General features: G+C 44.6%; 1 protein-coding gene across 13 annotated transcripts in view; it reads right to left on the minus strand.

Annotated features, from left to right (window-relative positions):
• Positions 1-19,207, minus strand: part of LOC135509634 (pleckstrin homology domain-containing family A member 7-like) — a 202,004-nt gene that overhangs the window by 35,223 nt on the left and 147,574 nt on the right. For 11 of the 13 annotated variants that reach the window (XM_064930441.1, XM_064930442.1, XM_064930440.1 and 8 more), the window contains 4 exons: positions 15,767-15,871; positions 14,345-14,417; positions 9,787-9,887; positions 1,331-1,512 (listed from right to left, as the gene is read on the minus strand). In XM_064930441.1, coding sequence (XP_064786513.1) covers positions 1,331-1,512; positions 9,787-9,887; positions 14,345-14,417; positions 15,767-15,871 — 461 coding nt within the window. The remainder of the gene's footprint in view (positions 1-1,330; positions 1,513-9,786; positions 9,888-14,344; positions 14,418-15,766; positions 15,872-19,207) is intronic. The other 2 variants (XM_064930452.1, XM_064930443.1) reach the window with 1 other exon arrangement.

Raw genomic sequence — 19,207 nt, forward strand, 5'->3', positions numbered from 1 at the left:
TTGACATATCGACAGGGAACGCACTGACACGGGCGTTTCATCAGCGTTGACATATCGACAGGGAACGCACTGACACGGGCGTTTCATCAGCGTTGACATATCGACAGGGAACGGCACTGACACGGGCGTTTCATCAGCGTTGACATATGGACAGGGAACGCACTGACACGGGCGTTTCATCAGCGTTGACATATCGACAGGGAACGGCACTGACATATCGGGCGTTTTCATCAGCGTTGACATATCGACAGGGAACGGCACTGACACGGGCGTTTCACTGACACGGGCGTTTCATCAGCGTTGACATATCGACAGGGAACGGCACATCAGCGTTGACATATGGACAGGGAACGGCACTGACACGGGCGTTTCATCAGCGTTGACATATCGACAGGGAACGGCACTGACACGGGCGTTTCATCAGCGTTGACATATCGACAGGGAACGGCACTGACACGGGCGTTTCATCAGCGTTGGCATATCGACAGGGAACGCACTGACACGGCAACTAAATGACAAGAGAAGACAAAAACGGTCTATGCAGAGTAAACGTTTCACTCCGTGGGGACGGAAACCTGTTGAGGTTTGATTAGATGATCATGTGAATAATGGTTGGCCACTCGGAAAAGAAAGCAGATATTCTGGGTCAATCGCTCAACTTTTTGATCTTTCCCCTTACTGTCAAATAAATATGCATTGGTTAATTCTAATGAGACGATGTTCACAACATGTGTGGACATTTTGGTACAAAACATTTCTGCCTTGTTTAATATTCTAGGATGACATGTGGGGTACAAATTCTCTTTGGGGTGGTAACTTAGAAAGAGCTGGTTGGATAAAGAGTCATTTCATGCTAATTTATGAATTTGTGCCTGTATGTAAATGCAAATTGGTTGTTATTTACAAACGTTATATTTCTAGCAATATAATAGCAAAACATATGAAAAAGGGCCATATGCGGTTTAAAAAAGTTGGCATGAATCACTTAACAAAGAAATAATTGCATATTTCACATTAAATTGAACACCTGAAGTCCCACCAAAATGTCTGGATCCCATTCATTCCCTGTCTCTCATTGTTCATTCGCTATAATACAGTCAATATAAAGCCATTATTTGATGGATAAATAAAATAAAATAATCTATAAGTTAGTTGAGTTGAGTATCTTACACCAGTACGCAGCCGTTAAGATTTATCAGAAATAGATTTTGGACCCTTTATCAATTTTGACGACCGTTGCGCCCCCAGATCCGAACCTTAACCATTGGCGGCGGTAATGCAAAACTGACCCAGGATCAGTGTCTAGGGCTAACTTCCGCACTACACCTACCTCTTGAGGCTGTCGGTTTGGTTCTGCATCAGCGCCGCCTGGTTCATGGCCTTCACCCAGCCGTTCACGTCCTCTTGCGTGTCGGCGCTGAAGAAGTACGTCCGCATGCCGCCGTGCTCCGCCTGCGAGTCAATCACAGTGCTCCGGTTGTAAATGTACGAGCGCGTGCCCGTGTGGTTGGCCTATGGGAGAGGAGAGAGGGAGGGTCAGACTGAAGAAGAGTGATGGACGGGGTGTCTGGCCAATGGGATAGATAGCAAGGTTGGGGTCAACTGAGTTTTGAATTCAGTTATTTCAGGTGAATTTATATGTAATTCAAGAACAAAAAAGGGTCTACTATGAACTGAATTGAGAACTGAATTGACCCCAACCATGAACGAGATGGATAGAGAAGTGTTGAACAATTAAGAGAAATAGGGACATCAACCAATGTCTTCATGGAGACAAACAAATTCAAGTCAGCCAATAGAAAGAAAAAAAGAGAGAGTCAAATCAGCATTAGCCAATAGGAAAAGAGACCTATCTGTGTTGGCCAATAGAGAAACTAGCCAATAGAGACAAAAGCCAGCCAGCCAATAGAATAACAGACAAGCGACAGAGTACTCTAGCCAATGGAGAAGGAGAGATAGACATCCATACCGACCAATAGACACAGTAGCATGAGTGACATAACAAGAATGAAAAAGGTCCAATCCAACCCACGACAGAGGGCAGTGTAAGCCAATCAACAAGCAAGCAAGCATAGAAGGAGCCATTGTGATAGAACTTCAACCATGACATTGCTATTTTCAACATGCTCGCAAATTGTTTGTACTGGGCCTATTCTATACTTGGTTATACATACTTGTCTTATGCTAATCTCTATGGGGCGTTCAGATTCCCCACGCTTTTCCCCAAAGTGTGCACTTGCACACTTCCCATCATGGATTTAACAATGGTGGAACCCCCCCCCCCTTACAATAGTCAACAAATACACCATTCCAATGCTTTTAAAATCCACCCCCGGGGAGTACGCAAGTGCACACTTTGGGAGAAGGATGGAGAATCAGCACGCAGGCCAAATCTCTATGGCCGAGTTAAGATTCTCCCAGCCTTCACCCCAGAAGTGTTCACTCCCTCTCATACATTTACAAGCATTGGTTTGACGTAAGCATGGTTGGAGGGAGTTTCCACCATTTTCCTTCCACCAGCCCATTCCTTTCGGGGGGGGGGGTCATTACTGGATTGTAGTCTATGAAGAAGCAACACCAATATTTCAAGAGGCCGTTTTCGTTAGGTAGGAGACGGCTATCACTGGCACCGCAAAAAGCAATTATTGAGGCAATCACTCATGCCATCATGTAACAAATGAGAGCCAATCTATATGGGGTGTTTTCACTAGCAAACCAAGCTGAATAAAACCGGCTGAAATGGAGAGGGACCTACCTGAATTTGTCCAATAAGAAACGCTTGTTTCCCTTTCTCCCGTTGCAAAATGTTTTGCTACAGTGTGTGCTAATGAATACACCCATGCCTTTTGTCTTATCAGAGTCCAGATCCAACTAAAACCCAATATTGCCAAATGGCACCCGTTTCCCTATTAGTCCACTACTTCTGACCAAGGCCTTGGTCAAATGTAGTCAACTGTGTAGGGAACAGGGTGCCATTCAGGACTCATGGGTTTTAGTTGGATCTAGACAAAGCAAGGTAACAGATTGCCAAGAGGGTGTGAAATGGCGTGATTTCTTCATTTGAGTGTTGGCATTTTTGGGGGGATTTTGCCTGACTCGACGTTCGATACAAACATGGCTTTTCAAGTTGAGGCATGGGTGTTGTTCATGGCGTGAAAACCCCTGCACCACACACACACACACAGACACACAGAGGGGAGGACGGGCTCATAATAATAGCTGGAATGGAATACCACCAAACACATGGAAAGCACATGTTTGATGTGTTGGATACCATTCCATTGATTCCGCTCCAGCCATTACTACGAGTCCGTCCTCACCAATGAAGGAGCCGCCGGCCGCCTGTGGTGTACACACATCCATGCACACACGTATTCCCACAAACACACAGACAGACCGTGCTCCTGCAGGATGACCGGGGTGTAACGGTAAGCCTCTTGGCCCCAGGCATTGGTTGGAGAAGGTCGGGCCAGAAGGCTGCTTCTACCCCCTGGGGAGGTCTTTAAATCTCCTCCCTGGCTGGTCTAAGGTTCGGCCTGTAGTGTACACTGTGGAACAGGGTGAAGTTGTCCCGAGACCTAGGATCAGCTTCCCCTAACCTTTAACCTTAACCATAGGTGGGGAAACTGACCTGAGATCAGCAGACAGACAGCTTCACCTTATTCCGTACACTATAGTGTAGCAACAGAAGGCCCGACGTAGCTACTGGCAAGGCCACGCGTTGGGGGGGGGGAGGGGGGGGGCCTCAGACTGCTGCTGTGTTAATCAGTTGTTTAATCTCCCCTCACTCACTCTCCAGCCTCTTCAGCGGTCTGGACAAGCTGCTCTCTAATATAGTTCTATATCATGGTCGGGTGTACGTGCACACCATACACACGCACGCACGCACCCACCCCATCTATCAACCTATCCCAACAGCTACCCTGTCGCTGTAATTATCCAATACCTGCCCTGCCTTTTCAGACCAATGAAAGAATGTGCAGACAGTGCCTGGTCTCTTATAACATTCCTTACCACAGCCTCATAGCATTCCCGCTACAGGGAAGAGGCTGCGTGGGACATTCAAGTGCACTCTGTGACCACCACACCTCCACAGAGAATGCACACTGCTCACCCTGGGCAAGTCTCCCTCCCCCCCCGGCTCTCCTCCTCAAAAATAGCCAGCCTGTACTCCCAGACAGGAAGGCTAACAATAGCAGCAGTCCTCTTATTCCTCTCCCCAGCCCCTCTCAGACACGCAGGCCTTTTTTTGTGTGTCCCGTCTATTCAAAGCCTTCTTATTGTGCTTTCCAGATAAGCCTGGGGGGGGGGGGGGGGCCTTATCCATTCCCTACACATTGCACTACTTTTTTCACCAGAGCCCTATCAAAAGTAGTGTAGTATGTAGGGAATAGGGTGCCATTTGGGACGTAGCCCTGGCCTCCAAGCTGCGATAACACGGACCCCCGAACTCTCACGTGGAAATACTTTTACGGCAATAAACGCTCAGAATGAAGGCACGGCTCGCACGGTACGTTCTGGAATCCGCGATCTTGGAAAAAACTTTCTGCTTTGGGGAAACCATTGGCATAATGGAAATGGATATAGGAACTATATTCTGTATACCGAGTGTTGCTTAACGACTGAAGGTTATTAGCCTGGTGCCAATTCTGGTTGTGCCATCTTGACAACTCCTACTGATCGACTATCCCCACAGGGTTAAATTTAAAAAAAAAATAAAATAGGAGTCAGCAAGACGGCACAAACAGAATTGGCACCAGGCTAATAACCTCGAACAGCCGTTAAGAAAGTTATTATACAGAATATTCACATCCTTGAGAAAGACGGCACAAACACTTATTAAGCACCTTGAAATGCATCCCCTGCAAGAAATGTTCTCTATAAAGAAACGTTTCATTTGAAACCGATCTGGGACCAGGCTAGAAGGTTCTAAGTGCATTCCAAAATAGACTGCATAAGAGGTGAAAAAAAATGTTTATTCCACTTAAATAAAATAAAATTGATCTACCTCCACGAGTGGCATGCTGGATATCAGACAAAGCAGAGTTCAGCCAACACACATAACCAGAGGCACAAGTGAATGAGATCATACAAGACAGATAAAATGGAGGGAAACCACAACCACGTCCAAAAAGGCACACCACTCTCAAAACATGCTCCAAACCATGACAAATATACACGGCACTGTATATATTTAGCCTTTCTCCAACCACACACTGAAGATAAATGACATGGCAAAAGCAGTAACTCAGGTAAAGTTCAATAGGTTGAGAGGGCGGTACCTATTTATGAGTGGACGGTGCACTTGGGTTTCAATTGGACGACCTCGCACACTCGCAGGGTCCCAGCGAGGCAGCCCACCAATAGGAACAAGAGAGGGAACAGAGTTCAGCGAATAGGGGTACCAGCCTTCTATCTAGATTGGTTGGCTACACTGTGGAGGGGCGGGGTGGGAAAGTAAGGTTTTTAACCATGGGGAAATTTTTTGGGGGGGATGAAGTCATCAGACGAAAAGCAAGTAGTACTAACTCACTGTGCTGCAGCACAAACAAACTAACCAGATGACATAAAACACACACACGCCACTCTAGAGACACTGGAGAGTGGTCCTGACAGGATAGGGTTACAGGTATCGACGGGGGGGGGGGACAGTCCTCCTAACATTCTCCCAACTCTTCCATGGCAGTAACAGAATCTCGGGTTCAGGGAGGCAGGAAACACAAGCTAGCCATTCTCTATTGACCCCTGCCTCTCCCTCCGCCCTCACTCGCGCACACACACGCACACTCACAGCAGTGGGAAAGATTGCACAAGAGTGCAGCGGCTCAAATATAACCCGTCTCTCTGATAAGGGCTTAAGAGTAGATTACTGAGCCATTCCACAGTCGAGCCTAAAATCGCCAGGCCAAATCTCCACTCTGCATTCAATTACATTTGGCTTGCAGTGTAACTGCAAACTGAGTCCCTTTACGAGCTTTTCTCACTGCATCAGTAGAGTGAAAAGTTAACAACAGAAAACACCACCAGATGAGGCAGAAACTACAATACGACAACTGGACAGCAGTGTTTCTAGGGTTGCCAAATTCCGGTAACTTTCCCCAAAATTTCCTAGGTTTTCCCGGAAAAGGATTCCTGATTTCCTGCTTATTCCCCCCTACTGATTACGGGCCAACTGGGACTACTGGGAAACCCTAGGAATTTCTTTGGGGGAAAGTTACCAGAACTTTGCAACCTTGCTGGGTAACACCAAGACTGTTTCGTTTCAGCCCAACACAAGTACACAGTGTTCAACTAAGGAAAGGGGTTCGGTGATTAGGAATAGAAGAGAGTAGAATCAGGTGTTCTTGTATTGGGCTAGAAACCATACGCAACCGTAGAACCACTTGAGAAAACACTGCCCTTTTAGGGTCATGGTGGTCTGGTTAGGGAGGAAACATTGAATTAACATTGAAATAACATTGAATACATGTCATCAGCCAGAGGGGTCGGAGATTGGAGGCATTACAGGGATTTTTCTGCCATTGAAATCCAAACCGTGTAAAAAATAAACGCTTTCAGTGTAAACTGAACGACTAAATGAAGATAAAGTATATATGAAAAAAATGACCTATACATTTTCTTAGAATATAATCTTTGAAAACTAACAATAACCAAAATAAAAGCTAAACAAGGCAGGGAGAATAGATTTTGTTATTATGTTTGAGCGATAGAACACAGTATTAGCCATAGCAAAAGGCATAAAATCGCAGGAAACTTTCTTTAAAACTGCTACATTTTCTCTCAGCTCCATGGAGAAATTTGTACAATTGCAGGAAATTCTCCACACCGACAAGACAGGGGCCACTGAAATGTTCACTAAAAGTCAGCCGTGCCGAAGGGGCCGGCCCCTGCCACACCCACCACCTAAACCCCTTTTTGAACCAGGAAATGAAACCCTACATTACTAGGAGACCGACTGGTTGTATCAGTCACTGACTGGCCTACATTATTACAACCAGCCAGGCCTACCGTCTGTCATACAGCCGATAGACTGAAACCTAAACCCCTATTGGCTCTGCATGACAACAGAGGCAAGGCTGTATATGTAGTGGTGAAAGGAAACATAACGGAACCACACTTGGCTTCCTGTGGGAATGAAACCACTAGCAGAGGACATTAGAGAAAGATGTGGGTAATCTAGAACCAACCACAGATATACAGCACCACAGTCTCGGTCACTTGTATACAGAGCCTTCAGAAATAATTCATAAACCTTTTACTTTTGTTGTGTTACAGCCTGAATTTAAAATTGAATTAAATTGAGATGTTTTGTCACTGGCCTCCACACAGTACCCCATAATGTCAAAGTGGAATTATGTTTTTAGAAATGTTTACAAATTAATTTAAAAAATGAAAATCTGAAATGTCTTGAGTCAATAAGTATTCAACCGCTTTGTTATGGCAAGCCTAAATAAGTTCAGGAGTAAAAATGTGCTTAACAAGTCACATAATAAGTTGCAATAATAGTGTTTAACATGATTTTTGAATGACTACCTCATCTCTGTACCCCACACATACAATTACCTGTAAGGTCTCTCAGTCGAGAAGTGAATTTCAAACACAGATTCAACCACAAAGACCAGGGAGATTTTCCAATGCCTCACAAAGAGAGGCACCTTATTGGTAGATGGGTAAAAAAAAGCAGACATTGAATATCCCTTTTTTTCATGGTGAATGTATTAATTACACTTTAGATGGTGTATCCCAGTCACTACAAAGATACAGGCGTCCACCCTAACTCAGTTGCTGGAGAGGAGGGAAACCGCTTAGGGACTTCACCATGAGGCCAACAGTGACTTTAAAACAGTTTAAGAATGTAATGGCTGTGATAGGATACAACTGAGGATTGATAAACAACATTGTAGTTACTCCACAATACTAACCATAATTGACAAGAGTAAAAAGAAGCCTGTACAGAATAAAAATATTCCAAAACATGTATCCTGTTTGCAACAAGGCACTAAAGTAATACTGCAAAAAATGTGGCAAAGCAATTCACTTTTTGTCCTGAAGACAAAGTGTTTCGTATTGGATTTGGCCCAAACATTACATTACTGAGTACCACTCTCCATATTTTTAAGTATAGTGGTGGCTGCATCATGTTATGGGTATGCTTGTAATCTTTAAGGACTGGGGAGTTTTTCAGGATAAAAAGGAAACTGAATGGAACTAAGCACAGGCAAAATCCTAGAGGAAAACCTGGTTCAGTCTGCTTTCCACCAGACACTGGGAGATGAATTCACCTTTCAGCAGGACAATAACCATAAACACAAAGTTAAATCTACACCGAATTTGTTTTTCAAGAAGAGTGACCGAGTTACAATTTCGACAAAAATCTACTTGAAAATCTATGGCAAGACCTGAAAATGGTAGTCTGGCAATGATCAACAACCAATTTGACAGAGCTACAAGAATTTAGAAACGAATAAACGGCAAATTCTGCACAATGCAGGTGTGGAAAGCTCTTAGAAACCTACCCAGAAAGACTCACATCTGTAATTACTGCCTAAGATGATTCTAACATGGATTGATTCTTTTTTAAATACAAATGTTAGAATTTTTCTTCCACTTTGACAGAATAGTTTGTGTAGATCATTGACAAATTTAAATGTATATTAACCATAAATATATATATATATATTTTTTAACAACAAACAAGGGGTGTGAATACTTTCGGAAGGAACAGTAGCTCTATGGCATAGCCGGGGAGTCCTAAATTATATACTGTAGTACTATACCTATAACATGTCTGTAGAGAAAACCTACGGTTGGAGGCATTGTGGAGAAAATACCTTTCTTATTATTTTTTTAAATATATTAATTTAGTAGACAAGCAAATTAGAAAGCTAAAAAGTACATTAGGCGGTGTCAGAGGAAGGCCCCAAAGCAAAATAGTCAAAGACTCCAGTCACCCAAGTCATAGACTGTTCTCTCTGCCAAGTCTAGGACCAAAAGGCTCCTCAACAGCTTCGACCCCCAAGCCATAAGACTGCTGAACAATTGATAAAATGTCCGCCCGGACTATTTACATTGACCCTCCCTTTGTTTTTACGCTGCTGCTACTGTTAATCTATGCATTGTCACTTTACAAATTACCTCAACTAACCTGTATCCCGGCACATTGACTCTGTACCGGTATCTCCTGTATATACTGTAGCATCGTTATTGTTATGTAATTATCTTGTGTTACTTTTTTTATTTGATTTGACTTTAGTCAATATTTTCTTTAACTCTATTTCTTGAACTGCATTGTTGGTTATTAAGGGACTGTAAGCATTTCAATACCGGTTGTATTCGGCACACGTGACAAATCAAATTTGAAATCCTCAATAGCCAATAAAAAGGGGAGGATGGGTGCAATTAAATATCTGATTGGCTTATTATCCAGAATATCATCCATCATTCATTGACAGAATTCTCCCTGTGAGCATAGTGACCTCACTGTGACGCAATGCCTCTAAAGGCAGAGGTTGGCCAAATAGAAGTCAATATGAAGCAGAGAACCAAATCATATTCAGTCCATAATCTAAATCAGTCAACAAGCCGCTGGTGAGTAATAAAAGCAGTAAAACTAGTTGTATTTTAACAGTAGGCAGAAACACAGCGTCGCTTACAAATATAAACCAGTGGAAGAGAGACGACATAAAACCATGGCATATTACATTAGTCAAATGAATAAAATAAATATAAAAAAACATTAGAAAGACTACACATAAGTCCTGTTAAGAGGCGAACTCTGAGTCTTACCTTGAAGGCGTACTTGCGGCTGATGTGGTCCTCAGGCTCCACGGCTGAGACGACATAGCTGGGCAGAGGAATACTACCCAGGACTGACTCCTCCCTGCTGTCTGTTAGGGGAGGGGAGGGGGGAAAGAAAAAGAAAGACAGGAGAGACAAGACAGGAGAGAGAAAGAACATCGAGAGAAAGAAAAGAGAGCTCAACCACAGTAAAATCACAGTGCATCTGAGAAGAGCGGAACACAACCATGAAGCATCACGGATCAATAAATTACATGCCACTAAAAAGGTCTATAGATGGAGTGCTAACAGTACAGAAATCTACCATAAAAGCAATTGGTACCCTAAAAATTCAAATCGCTCCTGGACAACTTCGTAGCCTTAACATTCTCCTACAGCAATGAAGGTGTACATTTGGATGTTTGGAACAAACTTTATATTTGACAAATTAGCCTCCTTGGCTAATATAAAGACACATAAGAGCAAACCAAAAATAGAGAATGAAAAATAGTTTGATAAATAATTACAAAAATCTAAGAAAGTCAATGAGAATATATATCTAATCAAAAACACAGCGAACCAGACAACAAAAATATACGTCTTCAACACGGGGAAACACTGAAGCAATACAAACCCCAAGGACAAAAAAGGACCCGCTCATTAGAAATCCCCTGGATGGAATTGAGGAATCCATAGAATCAAACCACTGCTGGGAAAACTGGGATAAATTAAATAAACCTCATCATGAGGAATTGGCTATGCAATATGCTGATATGTGAAGAAATCACTTTGCAAACCTCTAGAGCAATAAAACAAAGAGCCCAGAACAACAATATATACAAGAAAAAATGACAAGTAAGAATCCTGTGGATACCTCAATTACAGAACAATAATTAACTGTACACTCTCCAACCCAAAAAAGACCTGTGGTGCGGACGGAATTTTAAATGAAATGATCAATTATACAGACCACAAATTCAAATTGGCTATACTCGTCAACATTATCCTCACTGCAGGCATTTTCCCCGATATTTGGAACAAAGGATTGATCACACCAATCTATAAAAAAACGGAGACATATTTGATCCAAATAATTAGAGGGATTTGCGTTAACAGCAAATTCTCTGCAGTATCATAAATAGCAGACGACTTCATTTCCTTGATTAACACAACGTCCTGAGCAGAAGCCAGATTGGATTTCTAACAAATTACTGCTCGACCGACCACATTTATACCCGCCACACACTAATTGACAAACAAGTAGACCAAAACAAAGGCAAAATCTACTCATTTTTCAGGCACAAAGGTATTTTTTAAATAAACTTAATACAAAGTGGTATCGGGGGATCATAGGATCATCGGATGCTATTGAATCAAATGTACACTTAAAAACAAATGTGCGGGTCAAATTGGCAACAAGCAAACAGACATCTTCTCTCAGAGACGTGGAGTGAAACAAGGCTGCTCAATAAGTCCAACACTATTTAACATCTGCATGAATGAACTGGCAAAAGAAACAGAAGAAACAGAAGAATCTGCAGCACCTGGTCTCACTTTACCCGACTGAAATCAAGTGTCTGCTGTACGCAGGTGACCTGGTGCTGCTGTCTGCCACTAAGGAGGGGTTACAGCAGCATCTCCATCATCTGCACAGGTTCTGGCAGACCTGGGCTCAGACAGTTAACCTAAAATATATATGATATTCCAAAATAGGTCCAGAAATCAGGATGACAAATAGAAATTCTATTTGGACACAGTTCTATTAGAACACACCTAAAAAAAAAACAACACGTATCTAGGACTAAAAATCAGCGACACTGGTAGCTGTCACAGGTAGCTTTCACAGCTGAGAGACAAAGGAAGAAAAGCATTCAATGCTTTAAAATAGAACCAATTGCTCTAAGAGGGTAGCGAAGTATGGGGTCCACTCTCCAATAATGAATTTGGCAAATGGGACAAATTCAATCAAAATACTGCATGCTGAGTTTTGTAAGACTGTATTGCAAGTGCAAAGAAAAACTCACATGTAAGAACAGAATTGGGCCAACCCCCCCCACCCCCCCTCTTATTCGAATAGAAAAAACAGCCATCAAATTTTACAACCATCTAAAAACAAGTGACCCCTAAAACATTTCATCACACAACCCTACAATGTCAAGAGATTAAACCAGGGAAGAGTTCCCTCAGTCAGCTGGTTCTGAGGCTCAGTTCACTAACCCAAACCAACCCCATTGAGTCTCAGGACAGCACTCAGAATAATCTGGCTCAACCAAATCATAACAAAGCAAAAATAAAAATATAATCACCTATTGGAAAGACACCACAAAAAAAATTCTAAAGAAAGCTTCAGTGCTATTTGGCTCTAAACCGACAGTAACTTGGTGGCAGACTATCTGACCACTGTGGCTGATAGAAAACTGAGGAAAACACTGACGAGGTACAGACTCCGTGAGAACAGTCTGGCTATAGAGACCGGTCGTCACAGGCAAACCTGGCTGCCCAGAGAGGACAGGCGGTGCTCACGCTGCTCCAAGGGGAGAGGTAGAGAGCGAGCTGCATTTCCTATTCCACTGTGACAAATACTCAGACCTAAGAGAATCTTTCCCAAAATGATCATTCACTACAAAGGTTTTGGCCAAAACCTGAGGAGTTAGCCAGTGAAAAGTGCAGCGTCAATAATATTTCCCATTTCCTTTTGGTTAGGCTTTCACGCCACGTCATGTTGAGACCGCTCTACTACTTGCATTGAATGTATTGTTATTTTCATTCAAATCATTGATGTAGTTGCTGTTAATTGAAAACCCATTTCCACAGCTGCTACTAGTATTGAGATGCCTTATTGCCGTTGGTCCCACCATTCTTTCGTTATATGTCTACTTTGACAATGTCAGTCATTTAACTTGCCATGTCAAGAAAGTCTACTGAATTGAGAGAGCGAGATAGACAGAGGAGAGACAGAGATACATAGAGAGAGAGAGATGTCACTTACGACCCACTAATCATTTTGGATAGTGAAAAAAAAAACTCCCCTCCCCCAACACCCATGTGGCAGTACTCTGCCAAAATACTAACCCCCCCCCCCCCCTTACCCAAACGGGCACTACACTGCCACTCCACTAAATCGCTCTCCGCCCATCCAGTTGGCATTGGCCGGGTTCATACCATGGCCGTCCTCTGCCCGGTTTGGCATCAGGGTCATGCCACTGTGTGCCCCTTCTGACACTAGAGCCTGCTCACATCTTAATTAGCTCACTCCGCTATAAATAAAAAAGGGACAACTCTCATGGGGGGAGTGTTTCCACCGCTGCACATTGTGATAGAGTGATAGAATGTGTGTGTGTGTATGTGTGAAAACATGTGGTCGTGTGTGTGGTGGATTGGAATGTTTGGTTGATAAGTGAAGGCGGGGGTGGGGTGGGGGGGGGTCTGGATTAAAGAGTAATTGGTTAAAAATACATTCAAGGAGCTTTGGAGGAGAAATTCTCCACATGGGGCCACGTCCTTTTGTGTGCCCACACACATACACACCTTAACGCAGAGAAATTAACAGATTCATAAGAGCGAGAAACAGGGAAAGAGTCGATGGCGGCCGAAAGAGACGAGACGGAGTAAAATGGGAGCAGGGTGACGATGAAGAGAGAGGGGAGAGAGAGAGAAAGATGGAGGAAGAGGGTGAGAGAGCGGGGGAAGGAGTAAAAGTGATAGAGAATACTTGAGCGAGAAGGGTTTTAGACAGCAAGAGAGTGACGCAGGGAGAGATAGTGAAGGCGAGAGAAAAATGAAGAGCGAGACCTCGGGATACACATCAGATTAACCACTGATTAAACCTCTGGCTCCCTCATCAACTCGAGACATTCTGGCTCCAATCTCTTACATAACGCTCTCCTAACGTTAGGGCAACATTGAGAACCTGTTCACGTGTGGGACAGTGGCTAGGGATCAGGAGAGTCCGTGCCCCAAATGCCACCCTATTCTCGGAGTAGTGCACTACTTCTCCTGTATAGTTCACTACTTTTGACCACCAGTATAGTACTAAACAGGGCACAGAGTGATGAGCCCTCGTTGGCGTCGCCAAGATGTGGCAAGAACAAACACGGTGAGATTAAACCAAAGTAAAAAAGTGTAATGGTATCCCATTCACTCACAAGGCCCAGCCAAGATCCCAGATTGCCGTCGAGTCTCGAGAAAGGCCTTTTTATGAAACTTTGACTATAAATAGCTTCCGTTGTGCTCCAATTGGCCTCTCTTCTAGCTCAGCCAATAGGACATGTGGATCTGATTTGAACACATCATCATCATCATAATCATCATCCCAGTTTTGCTCTGTACTGAAAACTTCTTGAAAACTTTACAGCTGACTTGCACATTTTTGTGTGTGTGTGTGTGTGTGGGGGGGGGGGGGTATATTAACAGTGGACAAGACGAACAAAACTATCCTACGCTCACATCTTGGTGCAGATCAGTGCCAGAGGAAAGGCTTATGAAGTCCTCAAGTCTACACTTACAGCACTAAAATACCACGTCACATCCCCTAGAGCGCACGCACACACACACAAAACCATCTCACCTTTATAGTAGAACAGACAGTAGTCAGCCAGCACAAACCACTTCCTCTTCCAAAGCCTCATTCCAGAGCCGTCCTGCAAAAGAAAGTGAGAGAGAAGTCAGGCCTACACTCCTATATTGGCCCTGCGATGCCTGCCATCGCTTTTCAAACACACTTGCAGCCAGGGGGATGATGAAAGATAGAAGGGAAAAACACACTTCAAAACAGATCATCACACACATGCGCGCGCACATGCCACACACTGTAATTAAGTGCTGCCTGTTTGAATATTGTCCCTGGTAGGAAGAGCGTGTGTTCATGTCCCCATTGTCATGATAGGGAGTTTGTTTGGGAGGAAACTCATTTGGTGTTTGAATAGCGTTCCCTTAGAAGTGAATGTGTGCGCGTGAGTGTGTGTGTGTGGTGCGTGAGTGCCTGACAGTGAGAGAGAGAGAGCGAGAGAGAGAGAGAGAGAGAGCGCGAGAGAGAGAGAGAGAGCGCGAGAGAGAGAGAGAGAGAGAGAGCGCGAGAGAGAGAGAGAGAGAGAGAGAGAGAGAGCGCGAGAGAGAGAGCGAGCGAGAGAGAGAGCGAGAGAGAGCGCGAGAGAGAGCGCGAGCGAGCGCGAGAGAGAGCGCGAGAGAGAGAGCGCGAGAGAGAGAGCGCGAGAGAGAGAGAGCGCGAGAGAGAGCGCGAGAGAGAGAGCGCGAGAGAGAGCGCGAGAGAGAGAGAGCGCGAGAGAGAGAGCGCGAGAGAGAGAGCGAGCATGTCTTTCTGTGTGGGTGTTTGTGTGTTTCCACAGATAATGCGTGTCTGTCAGTTAAAGATAATTGCATTGTGCTTCTCTTTTCTCTTAGAGTTTTATAAAAATGTGACAGTACTGGCTTTTCGGTGATCCAGCGAGGGCAAAGTCACATCCGTCTACCTGGCAGACAAACAGGGTTCAAAAGGTCAACCCTGGAGCTCATTAAGACGCTGTGTGTATCCCAAATAGTACACACTATTTCTTATTTGGTGCCCTACATGTAACCAGATCTAGTAAAAAGTAGTGCACTATATATGGAATAGGGTGTCATTTGAGACTGTGTACAAAAAAAATATACAATATGTTCCATACACCCAGCTACCAGTTTATCCAATCATGTTGTCCTACAGACACCTATCAACCAATGGGCTCTATCCTATGAGTCACTGTGTGTCTCTAAGAACCAATCGACAGTATCCTGTAGATTCCGCAGCCCTTCGTGTGTCAACCGATGAGCTTTGTAACCAGAGCTCCTGTCGACCAATCAACTGACAGCTTGCACACCCATGTCTATCAGCTTCGAGCGTGTTGGTATGCATACGTGTGAGTGTGGTGTGTGCGCATTTCAAGTGTCATTAGTCGTATTAGGTGTGCGAGCTTTTGTATGCGTAGGTACACATACGTGTGCATGTGTTGCTTACCTGTTTGTAGAGCCATCCTCTCACCACCACGGGGACATTGGGGTTCCTCTTGATGGACTGCTCTCGCTTCCCAAAACTGTGCACCCTCCCACTGGACCTGGATCCCTATAGGACACACATCCAGCATACTGGTTAGTTATTTCAACTTTGACCTCACCAGCCCTGACAATTTAGCTTCTACTGTTCCATCCTCCATTTCAAAGTCATACTTGAAAAGGGGACACAGATCGATCGATTTCATTGACTAGACAACTAAAAGCTCAGGTGGCCATGACAGCACACGGCAGTCTCTTGGCGGCGAGTTGGAATACTTAGCATGATACAAAAGAAGAAATGCCGTTTGCTCGTAAAGTTCTTAAAAAATATATATAAAAAAATATATATATATATATATATATATTTATATATTTTTTTTTTCAAGTTTCACGTCACACATTTTACAGTAGGTTCTGATTGGTTGACCCAATCCCATTAAGTTGAATTTTTAAGCAAGCGCAAAATCTATTTGTGACAATAGTTTACCATAAGCCAAACTCTCACCCACACAAATAGCAAGAGAAGAAGAAAAGTACTCCCATGAGTTTTAAAGGAATACACCTCGGGAGGAACCATTGAGGGGGTGGAGGGGTGGGTGAGCCCATTGCTCTTCTGACTAACCAGGAGGTGATGAAAGTTCAACTCGGTCTGACATGGCCGTTCGGGCCCATTGCCTGTTGGTAATGGTCTACAGCGGTAGTGATCGTGAGCATACAGCTGACGAGGTTATAGAGGTAGCCTATAAACGATCAAAATAAAGAAAGTCACACACGCCAGGTGTAATCTCCCAGCAATTTAATTGTCATTTACCAACGTTTCGGCATCACCGTGCCTTCCTCAGGGTCTGACCCTTGATAGTTTATTGGCCGTTAGTCAGCACCTCCACACAAACTCTTTTCTGGGTGTGCGCCAGCTCACGTTTTGAAATATGTTATAGAGGTAGCCGTCAACAGGACAGCTTGTGGAGGCTGAATGATGCCCTCCGGGTTGTGTGTGTCTGTGTGATCCCCTCCTTGGGTGAAGATCGATTCGTCGGCCATTAGTGAGACACAGCTGCTGGGTAAGGGCCATGAATCAACCACGCATGCGCCGTACACGCACACAAGTGTAAGGTTGACACTCCCAACATACAGACACAATACATTCATGGAAACATGCAGACACATATGCACACAGATCACATACACACTCCACACGCTAGGGATGTCCCTGACTAAAAATTGTAAAAATCTTGGTCGACAGAGTCATCCTATTCTTTCGACCAATCGATGGGTTTAAATGTTTTAAAACGTATTTTTCCATATATAGACAGACACACGCTTGATTGAAATGCATTCCAGGTGACTACCTCGTGAAGCTGGTTGAGAGAATGCCAAGGGTGTGCAATGCTATCATCAAGGCAAAGGGTGGCTACTTTGAAGAATCTCAAAGGAAAAAAAGCAATTGTTTTGTTTAACACTTTTTTGGTTACTACATGATTCCATATGTGTTATTTCACAGTTTTGATGTCTTCACTATATTAGAAAATATTAAAAATAAAGAAAAACCCTTGAATGAGTCAGTGTCCAAACTTTTGACTGGTAGTGTATGTGGATGATTTATAGAGCCAGGCACATTTAATAGTTAGGCGATTGAAAATAGACCTAATTTCCTCTCTCCTCAATTCTCTTAGACAATTAGGCTAAGGCAAGGGCTGTTTCCTTGTCTCTGCTGCCGTCGCTGCATTGCTCTCGACCCCAACACGCTGGTTAACTTTGCTATTATGCACATGGCAACACAGGGAAAGGCGTCATATTCTACGGCGCGCTGAAGATCGTTTCAGAACCGCGGACAGCAACCGTATCCATCGTGGGAGAAAGCGCATTTGTTATAAAGTAATATTAGATATACTAGTGTTGTACCATTACAACACTAGTATATCTAAGGTAAGGTAAACATATCCATAAACAATTTCAGTATTACGTCTTAGCGTGATGGGCCGTGCCATCCCCTTGACCTCCGCAATGGATTAGTCCACTGGACACAGGTGCGAATCAGACAGCTGTCTTGTGCGCCATGAAAAATAAAAAAATAAAATAGTGACCGCTCGACTAAAGAGATCTCGGTTGACCCTATCACACGCACCAGCCACAAGTCATACATACAGCACATACAAACACAGACAGACGGACAGCAATTCACAAGCTTAAAGTTCCTCAAATGCATTCACATACACACACACACCGAAGCATTAATAGAATGTGCCACATTCAAATATAGTCTGGGTCCATCTGTTGATGGGGTGGGCGTGATTTACATCAGTGGAGCTGTATATGCATGCATCCCTATGACCTGAATTATAACCTACTATGACCCATTGACGAAAATGGAGCGAAGCGTATAATTTATGCAGTATGGACCGGATACCACATGTGCGTGTCGAGGGGGGGGGACGTCATTGACCAACACCTCTGATGTTAGCGCTCGACATCATGTGGTCGCTCTCTCCGTCCCCTCGCTGAACTGCAACACTCGTTATTCCAGTACCTTGATTGCAGCGTTTAACGAGCCTATCAACATCACAAAGAAAGGCCTCACTCAACTCCCCTGGCATGTCAGTGATGTGAGGCAAGCCGTGTGTGTGTGTGTATAGAGTACACTACAGGCCGTGATGTATCCTGTACCCTACACACACAGACACACACCACCTCCCCCACACACACGCCACCTCCCACACACACACGCCACCTCCCACACGCCACCTCCCACACACGCCACCTCTCACCCACACACACACGCCACCTCTCACCCACACACACACGCCACCTCTCTCACACACACACACACACACGCCACCTCTCTCACACACACACACACACACGCCACCTCTCTCACACACACACACACGCCACCTCTCTCACACACACACACACACACGCCACCTCACACACCACCTCACACACACACACAACCTCACACACGCCACCTCCCACACACACACACACACGCCACCTCCCACACACACACACACACACGCCACCTCCCACACACACACACGCCACCTCCCACACACACACACGCCACCTCCCACACACACACACGCCACCTCCCACACACACGCCACCTCCCACACACACGCCACCTCCCACACACACACACACCACCTCCCACACACACACACACGCACCTCCCACACACACCTTCTCCCACACACACACACACCACCTCCCACCACCTCCCACACACCACCTCCCCCACACACACACGCCACCTCCCACACACACACACGCCACCTCCCACACCCACACACGCCACCTCCCACACACACACACCATCTCCCACACCTCCCACCACCTCCCACACACCACCTCCCCCACACACACACACGCGCCACCTCCCCCACACACACACACACCACCTCCCACC

Source organism: Oncorhynchus masou, chromosome 22, assembly GCF_036934945.1.
Source record: "Oncorhynchus masou masou isolate Uvic2021 chromosome 22, UVic_Omas_1.1, whole genome shotgun sequence".
Classification (NCBI taxonomy): domain Eukaryota; kingdom Metazoa; phylum Chordata; class Actinopteri; order Salmoniformes; family Salmonidae; genus Oncorhynchus; species Oncorhynchus masou.